The 13,829-nt window shown below is 49.0% G+C and overlaps 1 protein-coding gene across 1 annotated transcript in view; it reads left to right on the top strand.

The window, feature by feature from the left end:
• The window catches only part of Arhgef3 (Rho guanine nucleotide exchange factor 3), a 283,566-nt gene that overhangs the window by 25,343 nt on the left and 244,394 nt on the right, over positions 1–13,829 (top strand). The window contains exon 2 of the mRNA XM_052733814.1: positions 12,578–12,671. Coding sequence (XP_052589774.1) covers positions 12,628–12,671 — 44 coding nt within the window. The 5' untranslated portion in view covers positions 12,578–12,627. The remainder of the gene's footprint in view (positions 1–12,577; positions 12,672–13,829) is intronic.

Here is a 13,829-nt window from a genome sequence, read left to right as displayed (position 1 = left end):
GCCCTCACATCCTAGCCGCTCTTTGTAGGACTTAGGTGCCAGCAGCCAAGGAGCCGCACATGGCGGGTGTCGGGTGTGTGCAAATCTTGCTCTCCCTCGAGCTGTGAAGCTACTCTTGTTTCTTCAGACCTGGCCTCTACACTGGAATCGCCGCCAAAGGCATCGGCTTCCCGGTTCTCTGGTCAGCACTCAAATCCCCGGCAGTCGAGCCCAGGCACCTGTATTTCTGAGAAGTTCCCCCGTGAGCCCAGCAGCTCATAACTGTGCGCAACTGGTGGAGGGCAGGGAGCTCTGCCCACCCAACCAGGGCCGGATGAACCAACTATTGTGGGTCCTTGGGCCTCCCACAGATAAACCCAGCAAGTGCCTCCATGCCTGGGGCGGGGGACTAAGAAGGGCAGACAGGTCTGATCGAAAAGGTCCTAGCTGCTCTGAAGCGTGCGTCTCGGCTTATGTCCCCGTGATTCTGTGCCCGGTCATGTAGGCTCTGAACGCTGACTCTGACATCCTGTGACTGTCATGGAAATGCAGGGCTCTTATCCTCAAGCCACATGCCCTGGCATGTCCTACCAGGCTGGGTGAGGTCGGTTTCTTGGTGCCAGGTCACCAGGTGAGGCTTCTGGGTGATGGCAGGGATCAAACAGCCTGGGTTGTCCTGATCTCTCGTGTCTCTCTCCCATCACCAGTAACAACCCCAGGGTAAGTATCTTTATCACAGCTGACACCCCAAAAGCTTGGTGTCCTCGTCCCCAAGTTTGCCCTGGCTTGCAGTCTCCTTCTCCCTGCCAGTCTTTTGGAAGGAAGGACAGGTCTTCCCATGCCTCAGCCCTAAGTCTTCCCCTTCCTATCTTAGCAGAGCGTGGGGCTCAAGCGTCAGGCTTTGCCTCCAGAAGCATCTCTTTATTTCTACTGCCTGTCCTTGGCTGGGCACAAAGGAATGACTATAACCCAATGGAAGGGTCCTGAACGTTTTCAGTGGGTTCTGCGGAGGGCGTGGTATCACATATCTGTGTATATCTGCCAAGAGAGGAGAGCCCATTGTGCTGGGGGAAGCTCCTCCCCGCTGAGACCCCTGACAGCAGGGCAAGGGCTGGCAGTTAGCACAACAGGGCTGACGCTGGACCCGAGAGCTCCACGGCGCTCTTCCCTCCCTGTTACTCCTTCTGTGAATTGTATATTTGGGGATCTGGGACTCTGGAGGGTGTCTTGCAAAGCTGATCTAGGTCTGGGAGCCCAGAGTCAGGGGAGATGGGAGGGCTTGTAATGCAGGGACAGGGAGGCAGGAAGGGCTTCTGGGAAGAGCTGGAGGCCTGGTGTACCTCCAGCAACCCAGGAGGTGAAGTACTCAAAGGTCCGTGGAGGGTTACTTGCTGGCTGGCTGGGATGCTGGTTTTCAGCTTCCTGAGATCTCCATGCTTGTACAGTCTTGCCTTCTGGGTGGGTCTGTAATGTTTCCTCATGAGGTATTTTTATCTGCCGTCTTCTCTCCCTCCTGTGGGCACAGCCTCGAAGCTTGGAAAAGCTGCTGGGTCTGTTGCCCGGGCCCTTTAGTCAACCAGCTGCCCTGCCTTGCTCCGTGCAGGAAAGGTCCCTTCCCTGACATGTAGGAGACGGAACTTGGTCATCCATGAACCTCCATCAAGCTTCTGATATTTGTTCTGTAAGGAGGAAGGGACCCTAACCCTAGGTGAGGCACTGTGGTGGGCTCTTGCTTCCTTAAATCCCCACAAAATTCCCACAGATTTGATTCCATTGTAGTGCCCTTTTGTGGTTGGAGAAACTGAGGCCCAGAAAAATCCTTTCCAAGGTCTCATAGCTGCTAAGTGGCAGAAGTAAAATTATCGTAGATGTCCAACTTTAGAACCCAAGGCCTCCATTGATAGTTTAGATTATGAAAGCATTTATGGTATAGACGTTTTAGTAACTTTTAAGTCATAAAACCATGTCATCCTGGGATTCTGGTAGCACGTTCTTAGAGTCCTTTTGCATGGGCTCATGGTCCTCTGGTAGCTAATTTATGCAAACTAAAGAAGAAGCTTGAAGGGAAAAGACAGGAACAACCCATTTAGTCCCATTATTCTACTTAATGAGATCTGTTTTGGAAAGGTAGATAATGAGGTTCCTTAAGCTGGGCACCCCCATCCCCAGTGCCCCAGCTAATATGGGGCAGTCCTGTGTATGCGCCTGAAAATTAGAGGCCTATGTTGCCGCCCTTCCCTTTCCCTTTTACTATCCCCCAGTTTGCTTTGGCCTGTAGTCTCCTTCTCCTTGCCAGTCCCTTGGGAGGGATGCCATGGAGGACAACTCATACCCTAGCAAAGCACAGGGCTCAGGTGTCCTCCTCCTGTGCGCCCCCCACCCCCACCCCGCTTCTGCTTCCTTTTTTCCTTCTCCTCATGTGAATATTGTGACACCTAAGATAGCCAGGTTGGTCTGGAATCCTCCTGCCTCAGCCTCCACACCTGGTTTCTGTTATCTTCTCATTCTGATGGCTGATGTAATTTGACACTGCGGGTATAGCCACCTGCCTCAGCACCTTCCCACGGGGATTCCCAGGGTAATTTTGGACTCCGTAGGATTTCCCACTAAATTCAGAACGTGACTGGCAGTGTAGAGGGATGCAGTTGCTCCTCCCCTTAGCATGGTCTTTCTTAGCTGACATTTGAGGGTCAGAGTTCAAGGATGGCATTGGGATGTAGCCAGAGGGTTTCTTTATAGGAGACTCAGGCTGTGGGTGCTCAGCTGTCAGAACCTATGGACTGCCGGAGGTTTGGGAGGTTTGGCCATCCCATCTGCACTGTCCAGTTACAGCTGCCAGAGCTTGGTCACTCTGCACAGGCCACAGCCTGTTTCTTTCTCTGAAAGGTGAGGGCTGCAGTGTGTATCCCATTGGCCTTTTGTGTGACTTCATGCGAGGGGTGCTCATCCTGGGTGAGTCTTGGTTGTTCATGCTGTTTAACTAGAACTCCCTAGAATCCATTGACTTTTGTGTTTGTTTCCAAGTGGCTCTCTGGGAATAGAGGCATAGAATAATATTCTAAGCTAGGCGGTGGTGGCACATGACTTTAATCCCAGCACTTGGGAGGCAGAGGCAGGCAGATCTCTGAGTTTGAGGTCAGTCTGCTCTACAGAGCAAATTCCAGGACAGCCAGGGCTACACAGAGAAACCTTGTCTCTAAAAACTAAACAAAACAATGTTTCTAGAGTGCTCACCTGTTTGGGCATTTTAAAGTCGTTTTTTGCTCAAGGGATGCTGCCCGTGTGCATTTACCCTTGCATATAATGTTCGGTGAGGAGGTAAACCAGGCTATCATCCTTGAGCTGAGTGGGGTGTGTCAGCTCTATGACGCTCATTTCAGTAGATGTCCTGGTGGACGAAGGATCAGGTCAGGAAACTGCCTTGTCAGAGGATCCAGTTCTAAAGCTTCCATTTGAAAAACGAGCATGAGACCATTCAAGGATCATTTTGCGTAGCCATTGAGGGTTCCTTTCTTCCTGTTTGGGACTTTGGTTACAGGGGACAAGTGTACTTGGCTTTCAGAGTGATGCGTTGGTTCTTCCTGTCACTGGTTCCTCGGTTGTCCTCATCTGTGAGGAGATGAGTCTCTGCCATGCACGCTGCTGAGAGGGTCCAGTAGGATGGAGCATCGGAAGCCTCAGCAGGTACCTGGCACAGGAGAAGGCCCGGCACCATTGGCCAGTGGTGGTGTGGAAGAGGGTAGCAATGACAGTGGTTCTCAGGTCCCTGGGCAGCCTGTGTCCCCTCCCTCAAATGGTCTTGTCATGGGAGTGCCCCCCTCATGACCGTCAGCCTGGGATGGGAAACTCTAGACCTGCTTTGACTTACCTGAGTAACCCACTTCCTCCCACCTTTGGGTCTCCCGTGGATTTACAAGTCATCAGCATAGTTTCTGTCCATTAAGAAAAATGCACTGAATGTCCACTAAGGACAGCGCGCGAGGAACCTTGAGAGAATCGGGCAGGCAGCAATGGCTTGATGTAATTCAAGGCTTTTCTACATTTTACATTAAAACTATTTATTTGCTTGCTTATTTTAGAGTTGCGGGGTGGGGTCTCACTAGATTGCCCAGGCTGGTCTTGAATTTCTTGGTTCATATGATCATCCTCCCTCAGCAGCTAGAACAGCTACAGCAGTTTGCCACCATGCTGGTTTGCTGGTTTTTCATTTTCTTTTTTTTTCAGGGTGCTCAGAATTAAACCAAGAGGACTTTGCACGTGCTAAGGACAAATAGCTTTATGACTGACCGACAGTTCTAGCCCTGGAATTACCTAATCTTTAAAATTACATTGTTTATTTAGAGCGCACGTGTGTGTGTGCGTGTGTGTGTGTGTGTGTGTGTGTGTGTATATGTGTGTGTGTGTATGCCCATGTGTGCGTGTGTTCCATGGCATGCATGTGGCGATGGGAAGACAACCTGTGGGAGCTGGCTGTCCTTCCACCATGGCACCCCCGGGATTAAACTCAAGGTCATCTGGTTTGGTAGCAAGCGCCTTTACCAGCTGAGCTATCCAGCAGTCATGGGATTATTTTATAGAACAGGAACTTTCTCAAGTAAAGCGTGTGGGAGATGAGATGCCCTGGGTAAAACTGTGAAGCACCTTTCAGACTAGGGAAGGGCAGCCTGGAGACCAGCAGGGGTGAATCACTGGTGGCTCCTCTCCAAGCCCTCCTGCCCTGGGATCTGGGATTGACTCCTTTCACTTGAGAGGACTGACCAGATCTCCACCCCAAGCCTCTATAAACAAGTGTACGATGGAAGCCGGGCCTGAAGAGCCAGCCTTCACACACCCAGAGAGAACTGGGACTGTCCCTCGGTCTCTGTGCATAACTAAACTCCAAGCAGAGCCCTGAGGCTGCCTGGCAGAGCTGAGTTGGAAATACCTGCTAGAGCATGTGTGATAATAGCTCTGGATCTGTTTCAGTATTGCAGCATCTTGACACCGTGTGTAGAAATCAGTGCCCCAGGCCCTTGTATCTGCAGCTCTCTTCTCTCTCTGAGGGGGTGGCAACTTATGGGCCTAGGGGTCCTGTACATTTTACCTCATTTACTTCTTTTCTTGTGATTCTGGGGCGGTCGAATTTCCACCAGGGTGGCTTTTTTTTTTTGTTTGTTTGTTTTTGTTTTTTTTTTCCGGCTGTAGCAGGTGTGTGGCATCCTCCGTTAGAGGGGAGAGCACACAGTTCTTGGATATTTCCCATCTGTTCACCAAGCTTGGTACTCATCAAGGTGTGCATAGTCAGGGTGCCCGCAAACCCCAGTGCAGGTGAGGAGACCCGGGCTCACACTGGTGGGATTAGGGTGAGGGAAGAACACGCCCGAGCGTGAGGGAGGAGGTACCACTCTTCAGGCACTCTGGGGAGGCTCACGGGGGACGGGAGTGGGTGAGTTTATCCTCTGCCCCAGAGTGGCCCCGGCTTGGCCTTCCAGGCTCTTATGTGCCTGTCAAAGTCTCACACGCACCGCACCTCTCTGAGGAGCCGTCTGTGACTGAAGTCTTCTTCACCTTCTCCCGGTAGATCCCTTCATAACTGCTGTGCCACGTTGTGCTGGGATGCTCAGTGCCTCTTCTGGGACTGACGGTGGAACTCAGACCCTTACACATACCAAGCAAGAGCTATATCCTTGGTTTTTTTTTTTTTTTTGAGGCCGGGTCTCACTGTGTAACTCAGGTTGGCTTTGAATTTGTAATCCTCCTGCCTTTACTTGCGAATTGCTGGTGTATGCCACCACACCAAGCTGGTCAATGCTTTTAAAAACAAAACAAAACCTTGGAAAATAATTTAAAGGATCCTAAAAATCATTAGGGATACTGAGGCCTGCCGTCACTTCCAGTCAGTTCCGTGCCCTGTGTTCCATCTCGGAGGGCAGCTATTAAAATGGTTGCAGTAGCCTGACATGATGGCCCACACCTTTAATCCCAGCACTCAGGAGACAGAGGCAGGCAGATCTCTTGAGTTCGAGGCCACCTTGTTCTGCATAGTGAGTTCATGGACCAGGGATGTTATACAAGGAAACCCTGTCTCAAAAAAAAAAAAAAAAAAAAAAAAAAAGCTTTGGGGCAGGGAGATGTCTCAATGGGCAAGGTAATTTCCTCACAAGTGTAAGAACCTTGTAAATTCTGGGTGGGTGTGGCAGCCTACCTGTTGTCCCAGCACTAGGGAGACAGACAGAGACAGAGGATTCCTGGAGCAATTGGCCAGACTAGCTGAAGCAGCAAGATCTGGGTTCAAGTGAGAGATCCTGTCTTTTTAATTTTGTTTGTTGAGACAGGGTTTCTCTGTGTAGCCTCGGCTGTCCTAGAACTCGCTCTGTAGACCAGGCTGGCCTAGAACTCAGAGATCCACCTGCCTCCGCCTCCCGAATGCTGGGATTAAAGGTGTGCGCCACCTGCCCAGCCGAGATCTTGTCTTCCTATACAATGTGAAAACAATCAAGGAAGACACGCAGCATCAACCTCTGGACACCACACACATGCATACACATATGTATGCATGCAAGCATGTACACGCACACACAAAAACATGCATGCGTACCACACATGTATGCCCACGCCACGCCTTTTTAAAAAGTGAAAACAGCTTTGGCATCGTCTGTCTCCTCCCTCCCCGCTCAGTTCTGGGCACTGCGCTCATGACATGGCAGCCCTCTACCATCGAGCTACGTCCCCAGGCCCGAGGATCTGTTCCTTCTGAGTCTTAAACACGACATTGGCATACACACAGTGCGTGTTCGGGATAGCCAGCTTTGGGGGACAGGTGGAAGAAGGGGAGCCATGATCTACAGAGTACTCTGGTTTCTGTGGCTTGAATTCCCACCATGGCTAGTTTCAAGGCACCAGCCTGGCCTGACTGAGCATGGCTGAAAGGAGACACCCCGTGTCTGTCTGCACCGTGAGGCTGGCGTGCGTTGGCTCCACTGCACCCAAAGCAACAGGCTTTGCTTAAGGCCTTCCTCTGTGTCACATCGATCGTCACATCCCGTGAAGAGGCATCTAAATCGGTATTGTCGTTTCAGCAACTACATGGTACTCTGTACCGGGCTGTCTTTATCAACTCAGTGCCCTGCTGATGGCTGGGGTTGTTGGTGATTGTCTCCTCACATCCTCAGCAGTCTCTGTGTTCCTGGAACATAAGCATTTTTGTGTGTGTGTGTATCCATGGAGACGCTCCAGACCATTGTGGGAGAGCCAAAGATGGCCAGTGGATACTTGGATAGAATACCGAACTGCCACAGTTGCACCGCTGGGTCCCTGTGGCCCAGGGTTGGGTTTGGTAACTAGCTGTGAGCAGGTCTTGATGGATGGAAGAGAACGCGTAAGTTTAAGCCTATCACCAGCATTGCTGGCCACTGTGTGCTGAGTCTGTGATGGACAGCCATGAGTATAATGTGTTATCTCTGCTGCAGTTTAGTGTCCATAGCTGTCCTTGAGGGATGTGACCTTGCTTTTAGCCAAGGGCCCTGGGTCATCCTTCTTGGCTGTTGGGAGGTGAGGTCATCTGGGGCAGGTGGCTTGAGACCTTGTGGTCTCAGGCCAAACCGTCCAGTCAGTCTTTATCTCTGACTTTGGCGCTAGGCCTGAGGTGGGTAGACAACAGGAGAAATGTATCCAGTTCTCTCCCCACTCTGCAATAACGGCCCGAGGACAAACCCTGACTGTTGGTTGCTGATAAGTTTTTACGAAGCGCACAGCAGAGGACCCAGGAGCTTTGCAAGTCTCTCTGGAGGGCGTGGTCCCTTCCTAAGCTGTGAAAATGAAGAGATCACACTGAGGAAGAGTCTTGATTTGTTCCTGTGTGTTTACGAAGCCAAGTGGGCTCTAGAAACAGATTGCATGGCGTTTTTGGTTTTTTTTTTCTTTCTCCCTTTTCCCTTTCCTCCCGTTTTGGAGACAAGGTCTTCCTACACACAGGCCCACTGGCCAAGAACTCACGGTCCTGCTGCCTCAGCCTCTCAAGGGCTAAGTTCCAAGTGTGTACCACTGTAACCAAGAGCTTGGGAGTGTGGGGCAGGAGGATTGCTGTGAGTCCAAGCTCAGTCTGGTCTACATAGTGAGTTCCAGTCCAGTGTGGGCTACAGAGTGAGACCCTGTCTCAAAAAACCCAAAGCAAAATACACAGAAAAGAGAAAGGAACGTGTTTGCCAGAGTTCCCAAAGCCATCTTGTGCCGTCTTCCAGACATTGTCTATTCCTCCGACCTCAGACCTGATGGCCAAGAGGTTGTCATAGTTTTGAGCATCTCCACCTTCCTGAAAAGTACAGGTGGTGTTGTCTTGTGTTGTTACACATCACTCATCGGTTTCTTGATGAATCTTTTGTAGGGTCCAGGTTGGGGCTTATGGTCGGTTATATAAGAGCCTCTAAAACAGCAGTTCTCAACCTGTGGGTCATGACCCCTTTCGTGGGGTCAAATGACCCTTTCACAGGGGTCGCCATAAGACCATTTGCATATCAGATATTTACATTATGATTCATAACAGCAAAATTACAGTTATGAAATAGCAAAAGTAATTTTATGGTTGGAGGTCACCACAACATGAGGAACTGTATTAAAAGATCGCAACATTAGGAAAGTTGAGAACCACTGCTCTAAGAGATGCCCTTGACCTAGTAAGACATGAATCCCACTCACTTGTAATATTTGAGACTATGTGACCTTAAATGGCAAGAGGGACTTTGTAGATGTTAGCAAGGGTCTTCTCAAGGGGCAAATTGTTCTGAATTATTCTAGAGGGACAGATACAGTCCCAGTGACAGAGGGAAGTCATGGGGAGGCAGTGTCCATTGATGTGTGTGACAATTAGATGAGAGATATGACAATTAGAGCTGAGAGAGTGCTGGAATCTGAAGAGCCCACGTTGTTGGCTCTGAAGATGGGGAGAGAGACTCAGCTGAGGGTACAGAGCAGCCTCTGGAAGCCAGAATATGCAAGAGAAAGACATTTCTTCTAGTGCTTCTAGAAGGAGTACAGTCCTGTTGACCCATGTTAAAGAATACATTTGTTATTTAGATTGTGTAGCAACAGCGATGGAAAATTCTAGAGCACATCTTGTACTGTGTATGTACAGTAACTAGACATTGCCACAGTCTCCTGAGATGCCCCAAGAGCAATAATGTGAGATGCTTTACCTTCTCACCAGTACTCTGTGCCCTCTGGGAGAAGGTCTCTTAAATAACAAAACAGCGGGACCCCATGGCCAGTGGACACAGTGGTTCCATATGCACAGGAGGTCAGTGCTCAGAAAATGCCAGGAAGTTCTGATTGCAACCAGCTGAGGAGAGGAATGAGGGTGTGGCCATGCCAGTCTTCACCCGGAGAGTGAGAATTCCTCTTCCAGGGAAGTGGCTGGGCTGGCTAATTGATGAACTCACAGACCTTTCCATCTGAAGAGTTAGAACAATACTGATCTCATCTTTGTATGAATCTCATTGACCAAGGCGAGTGGTGGGGAAAAGCCCAGGCTGTGGAGTCAGCTGCTCAGTATGAGATGCTGTGATGCTGTGCCCAGGAGCGGATCTCAGCCCCCTGGAGCTCTGCAGGTATCCTCTGTAAATGTCTGTGATCCTTGCTCCCCTAGGGGCTGTGGATTGGGTGCCTGTGAGACCCAAGGTTGCTGCTTTAAACAGGCAAAGTTGGGCAGTGGTAGGTGAGTTCGTTACCAACAATGGCATGAAGTGAAGTGTGGAGTAAGTTCCTTTTAGGAATTGGTAATTCCGGGCTTAGTGTCCATTCATTCATTCATTCATTCATGATCAAGCTATACAATAAATATAATACAGTGGTGAAGATTACAGACTCCTAAGGTCATGTGTCTGCTCATTATTTGTAATTTATTATCTATAGTCTAGGTGACCATTTCTAGGTCTTCTTTATGACCAGCTTCTTTTTTTAAGTTTCATTTATTTATTTAATGTACATTGGGGTTTTGCCTGCATATGTGTCTGTATGAGGATGTCAGATCCCCTGGAACTGGAGTTACAGACAGTTGTGAACCACCATGTGGATTATGGGAATTGAACTCGGGTCCTTTGGAAGAGCAGCCAGTGCTCTTAACTGCTGAGCCATCTCTCCAGCCCCCTATGACCAGTTTCTTGGTTTTTGGAGGGTGGGAGACAGGAGTGCTCATCTCATGGGCTCTAAGTACATCCTCTACCACTGAGCAACCTCCCCAGCTCCCTGTTCCCTGATTCCCAGGGTGAGGCAGTGGCAGAGCCTCCCTGCTAGGGCTGGTGGGAGAATTCCCTGGCATCCTCCATGTCAGAACCTGGTCCTTGACAGCCCTCCGTGCTGGGGCAGAAATTGTTACACTACCCTCAGGCTCCAGTTGAAGTGTGATGACTTCCAGATGGCTTGCTGGTGTGTACTTGTAATATGGACACTTGGGAATTGAGGACCAGAGGTTCAGAAGTTCATGGTTCTGTGAGCTACAAAGTATGTTGGGAGCCAGCTTAATAACATGAGACCCTCAGAGCAACAACACTTTCTGCAATCCTAAATTAAGCTAGCCACTCCTCCCAGGTGCCCTCTCATAGGTCCTTGAGGGCGGGAATTGTGAGGAGAGTACTCTTGTCTACTCGCTGGGGATGAGGGACAGGGTCCCGTGCTGCGGTAACTATGCTGCCTGCAGAGGAGCTTGGGACTGAGCAGTCTTGGCTTCCGGGCTGGATCAAGGTGGGCTGAGACGATCCTAGACACACAGTGACCCAGATACGGGCTGTTGATACTTCCCTCCTGTTTTACAGCTGCGCTGCCAAGGCACCCCAGGACTCTCTGCTCAAGCTCACTTCTCTTCCCTCTCCTTTCCTAGGATCCACATCTTTACGCGCTCCTTATTCCCGCCCCCCCCCCCCCCAAATGCAGACACGGCAGCTGATGAAGTTAGCTCTGATGGAAGCCAGATCAGTGGCCCTAGACAGGGACCCAGATGCTAAAAATATCTCAGAGCTGAATCTCTGCAAGTTAAATGAAGGAACAGCGTTGGAGAGGCAGGGACTGGAGAATCTCCCTAACACTGGCTTTCTCCCATTTTTCTGGGTGGGGGCAGGCATCCTAGGAATCTGGTCCTTCCTTCTCACCTGGATCGGAGTTACCCAGATAGTGCTGTAGCCTGGGAGAAGGCCAAACCCACGTGGAGCAGATGGAGAACGATAGGCCAGAGACCCTGCCAAGCAGGCCCTTGGCTCAGTGGTCCAGACGGTTGGAGCAGCTGTGCTTGGTGTACACATAGCAGCAGCTTAACCAACCATGGGTGGCTAGAATCACCCTCGATCTCTGTTTGGAGCCACTGGGTTGGAAGTCAACACATTCTCCCTGAGAATAACTTTCTAGAGTGGAAACTGCTCTTTTTTTTTTTTTTTTTTTTGGATGTAACACCAAACGAAATGGTGGAGGCATGCCTATGAAGGGAATCTGTCTTCTGATGTTAACCACAGCTTTTTTGGTGAGGAATGCAGCAGCCACAGCTGAACCAGGAACCTAGGAGTATGGCTCATGCTCGCTATGGGGCAGATGCTCCTACAGTGAAGAAGAGAAGGGACCCTACAAAGCGCCTTGGGTCCCTGACTATTCTCTTTGGCTCTTCCTTTGTCTCTATTTGCCTCTGTCACTCCTGAGTACTTGAACTTGGATCTTCCATGTGGGCATCATGTGCATTTAGGGGGCCTTTACCAGTCTCAGGAGTCGTTTTGTGATCACTTTAGATGTCATACATGCTTCTCATCCTGTACCAGGTGTCCTGCTCAAGAGTCTCAGAGCAGATACCACAAGGATGTCTGGGAAATCAGACCCTGAGAACTCAGATGCATTATCCCTTGTCGGAAACCAGGATGTTTCCATGTTTTTTCCAATTGTGGAATATCTGCATATCTATAATGAGATATCTTGGAGAGGGGACTCAAGTCTAAACACGGGATTTATCTTTCATGTATACCTTATGCACATAGCGCCAAATTAGCTTCATGCAATAAATATTTTAAACTAATTTTGTGAATAAGATAATGTTTTCTGGTCTAGAATTATTTACTTGTGGGGTCTTGTTGGGGCTCAGAAAGTTTCAGATTTTGGAGCATTTTAGAGTTTGGGTATTTTGATTTAGGGATCCTCAACCTAGGATTGTGGAAGAAAGGAGGATGGATTTGGGGGGAAGCTGGGTAGCCTTTGGCATATTCTAATGTGGCCCTTTTGGTGTGTTTATAACTGAAATACACCAATTGTTTGTATGTATAAATGATGACCATTTTACTTATTCAATTCATTATTTAAGTTTGTGTGTGTGTGTGTGTGTGTGTGTGTGTGTGTGGTTTTTTGTTTTTGTATTTTTTTTTTGTTTTTTTTTTTTTTTGTTGTTGTTATTGTTTTTTCAGGACGGGGTTTCTCTGTGTAGCCCTGGCTGTCCTAGAACTTGCTCTGTAGACCAGGCTGGCCTCAAACTCAGAGATCCACCTGCCTCTACCTCCAGAGTGATGGGATTAAAGGCATACGCTTCATTATGGCATTTTTATACATATATGCCCTTGTGCTTTATTGTAATCCATTCCCTTGATCATTTTGTTTTTAGGAAAGAAAATCTGGGCCTGGCACACTGCGTCTACAGGGAACTTCACAGTAATGAATCAGTGCATTTATAGAGGAATGGAAGAAAACAAGGAAAGGTAACCGCTAAGGAAAACATGTCGTGCAGTGATTCCATGTGGTGTCAGATTCCTTCATGCCTGTGTGTGTTGGTAGAAACCCTGAAGAATCCAGAGGTTGTGTGGGGCTCGGTGAGGAGCTTGGTAGTAGAGCGTTTTCCCAGCATGCCTCAGGCTCTGGGTTTGATCTTCTGTCCTCCAAACACACGTCTCCTTTCACATGTCCAGTTTGTTTCACCAGAGGAGAGAAACCATTGTTGAACATGAAGAAATTGTTCTAAGCCGCAGAAGAGTTGGGATCAACAGAAACAATGTGGTGTAAAATTAAGTGTTTCAGTTCTAAACTGTGGGTGTTCATCCCCAAACACAGTACCACAGGCTCAGAACATGGCGCTTGTGAGTGGTTGGTTCCTCAAGAGCAAGCAGGGATGGACCCTGAGCTCTTTCCTGCCATGTCTTCCTCCCCCTTTTTTTTTTAAAGAATAATTTTTTAATGTTTTTAATTAATTCTCAGTCCTGAGTCCATTCCTGTTCTTCCCTATGATCTATGCAGTCCATGTTTATCCTTCACATAATATGGCCATTTCCTTCCGGAACTTTCCCTGGCTATTGAAGTATATAGAAGGAAGGTCATTCTTTCATTTCTTCTCCTTGGTTGTTGCCATTGTCGTTGTCGTTGTTGTTGGTGGAGTGTGTGTGTGTGTGTGTGTGTGTGTGTGTGTGTGTGTGCGTGTGAGAGAGAGAGAGAGAGAGTGTTTGCGTTTGCTCCTGCACATGGAGGTCAGAGGTTGAAGTCAGGTGTCTCCCTTGATCTCTCTCTGCCTTATCTATTGAGACAGGGTCTCTCATTTGAACCCAGACCTTGCAGGTTCACCCAGTCTCTCTAGCCATCTTGCTCCAGGGAATCCTGTTTCAGCCTCCCATGTGTGGAGCTGATGGGTGGGCTGCCATGCCTACTTGGCATATATGTGGGTTCTGGGGATCCAAACTCAGGTCCCCACATTTGGGAAGCCAACTGTTTAACCCGTGACTCCATCTCCCCAGTCCCCCATTTCTTCTTCTTCCAATCCATGTTATATATATGTTCTGTCCTATTTATAATCCTTTAAAACGTTTCGTGATGTATCCTGTGATGTGTTTGAGGCAGCCTGTGGGAATCTCCTTTGTTTTCACACCATA

This window comes from Peromyscus californicus, unplaced genomic scaffold, assembly GCF_007827085.1.
Source record: "Peromyscus californicus insignis strain IS unplaced genomic scaffold, ASM782708v3 Scaffold_12__1_contigs__length_115047231, whole genome shotgun sequence".
In the NCBI taxonomy this organism is placed as follows: domain Eukaryota; kingdom Metazoa; phylum Chordata; class Mammalia; order Rodentia; family Cricetidae; genus Peromyscus; species Peromyscus californicus.
Note: the sequence above shows the minus strand (reverse complement) of the source record. Positions and strands in the feature narration are given on the sequence as shown.